General features: G+C 47.9%; 1 protein-coding gene across 1 annotated transcript in view; it reads right to left on the bottom strand.

Annotated features, from left to right (window-relative positions):
• TNRC6A (trinucleotide repeat containing 6A) overlaps window positions 1–7,706 on the bottom strand; it is a 20,274-nt gene that overhangs the window by 11,568 nt on the left and 1,000 nt on the right. Inside the window, exons 2-5 of the mRNA XM_010141047.1 lie at window positions 1,941–4,529; window positions 968–1,132; window positions 617–792; window positions 391–471 (exon numbers count right to left, since the gene is read on the bottom strand). Of these exons, the coding sequence (XP_010139349.1) occupies window positions 391–471; window positions 617–792; window positions 968–1,132; window positions 1,941–4,529 (3,011 nt within the window). The remainder of the gene's footprint in view (window positions 1–390; window positions 472–616; window positions 793–967; window positions 1,133–1,940; window positions 4,530–7,706) is intronic.

The raw sequence follows: 7,706 nt of genomic DNA, 5'->3' as shown, positions 1-7,706 counted from the left end.
GCAGTGAAGCACAGCAATCGCTGTGCGATATAAGCAGCACCACGAGTTGGCAGCAGAGCGGGTCAAGGCAGGTACTTACTGCAAAACTGAGATTTGTGAATTGCTTAATGAAGGGGTTGATCCATGCTTCATCTTGCTTGTTTCCACCTTTCATTATTCCCTTAAAAAACAGAAAGGAATTCCTGTGACCCTCGGCAGACAGTCACCCCTGCTGCTCAAGTCACATCTCAGAAGGTTCTGAAGGGAGGTTAAAGGAGTCTGGTCTGACCAGCAGTGCAGAAACCTCGCCTCGAGCTCCTCAGTACCTTTGTGCAGTGAAGCACAGCAATCGCTGTGCGATATAAGCAGCACCACGAGTTGGCAGCAGAGCGGGTCAAGGCAGGTACTTACTGCAAAACTGAGATTTGTGAATTGCTTAATGAAGGGGTTGATCCATGCTTCATCTTGCTTGTTTCCACCTTTCATTATTCCCTTAAAAAACAGAAAGGAATTCCTGTGACCCTCGGCAGACAGTCACCCCTGCTGCTCAAGTCACATCTCAGAAGGTTCTGAAGGGAGGTTAAAGGAGTCTGGTCTGACCAGCAGTGCAGAAACCTCGCCTCGAGCTCCTCAGTACCTTTGTGGGCATTTTCTTCATATACGGTGGCCAGTTTAAAGACGGGTTTGCTTCTTGCGAGGAACTGCTGTTCCACATTCCAATCTCTACATCCTCCTCTTCCTCCCAGCTGGTCTGACGACTGCCTGTCAATGGCATATCGTCTCCACACCAACTATCTTGCATAGATTTAGGCCCTGCTTGTGAAAAAACTCCAGCACATTAACATTTCAGTAGCAATGGCTGCCCTTAACACACTAGTTAGCCTGATGTTTCCCACAAGATAAAAGCCCTCCAAAATGCCAAGCTTCTCCAGAGGCACCTCCCCATCCTCAGACACCCTCAGTCAAAGGCGGTGCAGAAAACACTCACCAGGTTTAGTTGAAGCCTGTTGACCAAGAGAAGCGTTTCCCCAGCTAGAGGTGCCTGCTGCATCGCTGATGGGTTCTCCCCAGCTAGTACCAGTATCCATGGGTTTACCCCAGGCTGAAGTTCCATTATCTACAGTAGTGGCGGGAGTAGAAGGTTCTCCCCAACCTTTTCAAAGCAGTAGGAGTTATTGGCATGGTTTTAAATGGCATTTCAAAAGCTATCTAAAGAGACTCAAGTGCTCTGCCTTTTCTAGACCCGTAACATACAATAAAAAGCACATTAGCACACGTTTACAGCCGGTAATTATGACAACTGGAAGCTGCTGCATATGAAAAATTACAAAGACACAAATTTCAGATAGAAAGAATTACATTTTGATAATAGAAATTTCTAAGATATTAAGTTCCTAAGAGCTGCTCATTGTATTTAGGCTACTCCTCTTCGCATGTGAAGAAGAGAGAGAGCACAGAACTCTTCATGAACACGCAGATGCTTATCTGCAAGGACCACCACTGCTCCCAAAATTACAAGACCAGAAAGCCCGACCTTGAGTCCATATACTTGAGTCCACCACCCTTCATTCTGCCCCGTGGCAGCTCAACGCTTTTTCGGTGGGGGCTCTTTGGCAGCATTAAGTTTTAACTGGTTTAGAATCAAACAAAGAAAAATACTTTGGCTCCTCAGATACTATTTTAAGTATTTCCTGTGTTCCACACCCCAGAATCCATGTGGAGCTGCCTAGTCTCTATTATTCTGCTATGTAAAACTGGAGCAGATCTTCCAATCTGTACCAAAATAGCAAACTTTTGCTATTTTTTCTATCTGCTTCGCTATTACTTTTATTTAATAACGGCACTTCATTGGCACTTTCCCCTTTCCACTTTGACACTAACATACTGGTATATGAAGCTAGAACACCAGAATCATTTTACAATTAAGGGAAAACATGAACGCGTGTAAAACCAGGCCTTACCAGAACCCGAACTGCTCTCCTTGCTAGACATGGCACTTGAAGACAGTAGCTGCTGATGTACCTGTGCTTGCTGGTCTGAACTGCTGCTACTGTTGGGGACATTTTTATTCCACATGTTCACATTTTTGTAGTTGTATTTGCTGGGATCACCCCAAGCAGAAGTTCCATCATCAATTTCCATTTTACGGCGGATGGATTCAGGGGATTGCTCCTCCCAGCCAGTGGGTTCTTCCTCCTTCGCGGGTGCCGGCATCGGTCCGCCCAGCCAGCCGGACCCTGGGGGTTTGTTCGTGGCAGATGGTGCCCCCCAAGAGCCAACATCTTGTTTGTTCCATTCTGGAGAGTTGATTTGCTTTGACGAATCCCCCCAGACTTGAGGCTGATTGGATTTCGGAGGGTCTCCCCAGCCCTGGTTCTGATTAGACTTGGCAGGCTCATCCCATCCTGAAGAATTATTTGGGTTTGTATTATTACCTCCCCAAGTAACAGAATTTGATTTACCTGGCTCATTCCAACCAGATACTGATCTGTCACTGTCGCTACCTCCTGAACTGGATTTCTTAGCCTCACCCCAATGGTTACTTCTTGAATTTTCACCCCAGCTATCACCTGCAGAAACTGCCCAACCCTGGCTGGCCTTCTGTCCGTCTACCCATCCCTGTTTGATCTTCTGTGCATCATTCCAAGACGACTTTTCCTCTTTGCCACTTCCCCATGATTGATTGCTCTTGACCATTACTGTAGCAGCAGAATCTTCTTCCCACCCCCCTTGGCTGTTTGACCCTTTGGAGTCTCCCCACCTTGTAGCAGACTTTGGATCTCCCCACCCTGATACAGATGAGGTATCGTTATTGTTAGGGCTAGGTCTATCCACACATCCCCCTGAGCTGGAAGTCTGTGTCACAGAGCCTCCCCAGGCCTCTGTCCCATTGTCAGTTTTCCTTTCACCCCGCGGTGACGTTTCGGTATCCCAGGCAGTGTTCTGTTTGATTGGAGTCTGTCCCCAACCAGAGTTGGAAAGGACACGTGGATCTAAGTCAGTTCTGTTCACTATGCTTTGGAGTAACGTGTGCTGGTCAACCTTCCTCCTCTCGCGGTTCTGTCCTTCTGTAGTTACTCTGTCGTCATGGCATCCAGTGCTCTCCGAACTACCTTCGCTGTCTCCCGTACCTGTTTTGGCCCACGCGCTGTTCTGCTCAGTCAGCTGCGGAGCGGCAGAACTCTGGCTGTTAAGCTCCTCCTCCTCAGTAGACTTCCATCCGTTTGTAAACTTCCTGCTGCTTCCATTCAGGCTGTCGTTGGAATGCTGATTGCTGGGCAGTTTGCTCCACTCCCCGTTCGAAATGTTAGTGCCAGTGTTTTGTGCAGGGTTGCCCCATCCTCTCCGACTCCCACCAGCACTCGCACCATTTCCGCTTCCCCACGGCATGTTCTGGGAGGCGACTGTCCCTGCCTCCCACACCCCTCCGCCTTTATTCCCGTTGATTTGAAAGTTAGTGCTGCCAGGCCCGCTGATGCCTGGCTGCATTAGAGTTGCATTCACAGTGTCACCATTAGCTTGGCTGTTTGGGCCTGAACATTTGTCTCCAGAGTAATTAGAACCATAGGCACCCCACGTAGTACCGTAAGAGCCACCATTTTTCGCCTCACCATTGCTAAAGTGAGAAATGGAAGTGCCATTTGTAACTGGAGAGGCCTGAATCTGAGAATGATTCATTGTGCTCACGCGCCAGGCCCCATGCCCTGTATTATTAGGCAGTTCGTTAATCTGCACTGAACCAGCAGAGTTTGGTAAACTAGAGGTCATAAAGTTAGTAGTGTTATTTGGTCCATTCATTTCAGTGTTAAGGTTTTGAGGTTGCCCACTGAATGAAACCTTCCTTGTACCATTTACTTCAGAATCGCAGTTTTCCTGAAGGCTTCCCCAGGAACCGTGGGCTGAACCACCCACTTTTGAGTTAATACTCTGGCTGTTAGATATCTGACCTATGGTACTGCACTGAATGGTTGTGCCAGGATTACCACTCCCTACAGACCCTTTCAGGGCATGTCCATTGTTCTCCAGTACAGGCCAGGCACCATGGTTGCCATTTGAATTCAAAGTGCTTGGATTTAACCCTCCATTTGATGGAGAGTTTATGGTGCCCCAAGCATTCATTCTATTGTTGCTACTTTCAGATTTGCTGTCAGGAGCATCCACAGAAACTTGACATGTGCTTATTATGGTGCCATGGGACAAACCCCACGGCCCATTAATACTTCCATTGCCCACATTATTGCTGTTGCTACCAACCACAAACTTGTTTTGAGAACCATGTCCAATGCCATTCCGAATGCCATCGCTTTCTCCGCCTGCGCTCCCTGAAGCCATTATCACGAGGTTTCTCTCTGACCCAGAGCTGGAGGCAGAGTCAGTGTCCATACATTCTGATGTCAGCTCTGGGTCACTGCCAGTGATTGATGGCCATGCTTCTTTGTCAGAGCCGTCTACAATAACTTTATCCCAGTTTGTGCTGGAGTCACTATTTGAAGAGACCGGTCCCCAGTGAGAATTTTCATAATGAGATCCTAGACCACTGTGGTTCAGATCTGAAGGGAAGAAGGAAAGTCCGAGACCATTATTATAAATTCAGTATTACTACTTCATTAAGCAGAAGAGGGAAAATAGTATAAAGATTCTAAGCCAAGAGTTATTCACCGATCCTAACAGCCCAGGCACAGAAGAGGACAGAGCAAGGCTCCCAGTACAGCTGTCCAGTACACTGCCACACGCACAACCCGCACGCGAAGCTGCACTCTCACAACAAGCACGAAGCAGCACTCCTCAAGGCACAGCCCTCTCTTCCAGAGAAATTGGTTTTATAAAAATACTCCGCACTGCCATACACGAACTATTTGCTGAAAACATACACATATTAAGAACTAAAGTACTATGTAAAACCAAAGACATCCTGAAAGACAGAAATCTAAACTGCCCTAGCGGTGCCAACGGCCACGTGACAACAGCCAGAGACACCCCCCCTCCCGTCCCCATTAAAAAGAAGAATTCTTAAGAACAAGTTATTTATTTTCTTTTATATAACAATCACCCAAGACAAAACTCCCAAGAGCAATCTAAAGTTCTGCTGCTGCAGGAGTGCAGATGAAGCACTGCAGCTGAACTGATACTCTTCATTTTAATTTCCTAAGAACCACTGCTGCTGCTTCCACAAACGAGCTGGTTGTGCCTGGGAATCGAGAACCCAGGCGTCCGAATTCACTCGGAAAGCGCTCATGGTTAGACACACGCACCGTGGAGGATCTGTAAAACAAGTGCTGCCACTTTCTATCTGAGACATCTGAAGCTCTACTGCAGGGACCTCCCCAGCCGGCAAATCACAGCACAGTCAGACAGGGGCACCGCAAGATGGAACTAGGAGAGTGTGAAGCCTGTGAAAAATAGTGATGAAGCTGGCAACAGCCTGCAGGTACAAAACACCAGTGAAGTTTTGAGACTTAGCATGTGCCTGCCCTGACAGGAACCACAGCAGCAAATGTCCCGTGGCTGTACACACAGCAAACTGCTGCTCTGCCCATGAAAACACTCCGGTTTTCTGAAAAGAAACTGCCGACTTTTCCTTGTAATGTTCTCTTTGCCTTTAGTTAGAATATCCAAATTGTACGTACCTAAAGAGAAAAGCTGTAGAGCTCCTGCTCTTTCTTAACAGGCTTCCACGGCACCTGCCTTACAGCTGCCCAGAGGAAGGTGCAGTGGCTTTGCCGGAGCACCTTCATGAGGCTGTACCTGTTCCTGTTCCAGCCAGAGCTGACAGGACAAACTGCGACAGTGATCCATCCTTCACCTTCTCAAAAGCTACTGGAGGAGCACTCAGGGACTGGCTGCTTTCAAAACGTAACGTTGATTTATAAGCTCCTTGTTGAATACAGCCTCTTGAAATATGTTAACTGTGAAGAGTGAAAGGCAGCTGCTGGAATCACCAGCTTCTCCCTTGTGCTCCCAGGAGAGCCAGTCCGACCCGCAGCGGAGCCCAGGGCCACCAGCCTGCCCTCTGCTTGGAGACGCCCCCTTCACTGGAAATGACAGTCCAAACCGTCGCCTGCTTCGAGGTTAAAACATAGAGGGCTGCTCCTCCAGCAACCAGGGTGTGGAACCTTCAGGACGTCCAAGCACCCAGTTAAGCTTCACTTGCTAAGGCGTGAGAAACAAGGGTGCCGGCACAGCCGTTTGGAACTGGGAGCAGTGGGAGAAGATCCGTGGCCAGTGGACACGGTGCTGCCTTAGCCAGCAGTGCCAAGCAGCTCCACAGCCCTGGAGAGACCATGCAGCGCACTGGGGAGAACGGGGAGGCATCCGTTCAGCCGAACACAGCCCAGAACTTGCCTAGTAATGCGCTACTAGAAAGAACACTGTAGTGCCTGAGCAACTGTCCAACGCACCCCTCAACTTCACATCACAGACATTTAGCCTGCATTAAGAGACTAATCAAGGTTGAGAGTTGCTGCACTCTCACCACCTGGAGAAGTAACAGAACCGAAACCCGCCCTAACAAAACAGACTCTTGACTACATCAGCATCACCCCGATGACACGATCCACTTCACAAACAACTCGGAAGTGCCAAGCTGGCAAACAGCCTGGATGCAGCGTGGGGACGGAGACACAGGGCACCACTACCAGCCAGAGGGAAACGGGGAACAAGCCCTCATTTGCCCAGCGACAGACCAGATAAAAAGAAAGCTCATGTTTATTACAATCCTACCACGCTCTCACTTGGATACAATGCACAGCTCGTTACGAGCCAGCAGACAAACAGCACAGAATGATTAATTTTAGCCAATTACATACAAAACTACCTTGACTAACAGTCTTTCCTGGACACGTGCGTTAGTGATTTCTGCTGGGAGCCACCGCTGGGAAATGTCCCTGTCCGAATCTCCACAACCCGTGAACATCTGAGATGAAGTATCCCAGTACTGAAGAAGCAAGGCGTTATCTCTGACTTCGTATCCGGCACAAAAACATCTCAAAAGTGACAAAATCACAGCTGACAACATACTACACTTGGTGCACACCAAAATGAGCCAATAACAGGTTACTCTTGGTTTTCTCCCCAGAACTACTCACAAGTTGCAACAGAACTTCTCCTGCTTAAATTCTGGACAAAAAAAAAAAGACACAAACCTGAGTTCCTTAACATTGAGTAATCTGCTAAGATTTTTATTCAGTAACTTGTAATTTAATCATTTAATGCTTTCTAGCTCTGAGTTACCCCACAGGAAAAGTTTCTATGTATTTTCTAGAGCAGTTTGTTTATTTTGAGTACCATCACATGGTCTAAAACAAACGGCAGAACTGAGAAGTGTAAATGAAGAAACACCTGAACTCTGGTCCGTCTGCATCCTTTGCCAGTTGCAGTCAGCCTGGCACCCATAGACTGTCTTTGCTCCAGATAGTGCGCCTTCGCTCCTTACAAAAAATGCACTTCAGCAAACAAGACTTTTAGTTTTTTGCAGACTTAAACAGCACCTTTAGGATGAAATGTCGAAAAAAACCCTGTGGTTTACATCAGGTATCTTTGTCTGGGATACAGAAAAAGGTCTTGTGGTCTGCTTGTGACTTTTTAGAGTTCTCCAAATCAAGAACCAGTGGATGTAGCTGTCTGCCCCCGCAGGGTTTTCCTCGCTGTACACCCAGGACAGGACAGCTGCCAGGTCAAGGATCTGCTGTCCCTAACCCAGCTCAGCGGGTGGCTCTCCCAGAAGGGAC

Source organism: Buceros rhinoceros, unplaced genomic scaffold, assembly GCF_000710305.1.
Source record: "Buceros rhinoceros silvestris isolate BGI_N320 unplaced genomic scaffold, ASM71030v1 scaffold13698, whole genome shotgun sequence".
Classification (NCBI taxonomy): Eukaryota; Metazoa; Chordata; class Aves; order Bucerotiformes; family Bucerotidae; genus Buceros; species Buceros rhinoceros.
Note: the sequence above shows the minus strand (reverse complement) of the source record. Positions and strands in the feature narration are given on the sequence as shown.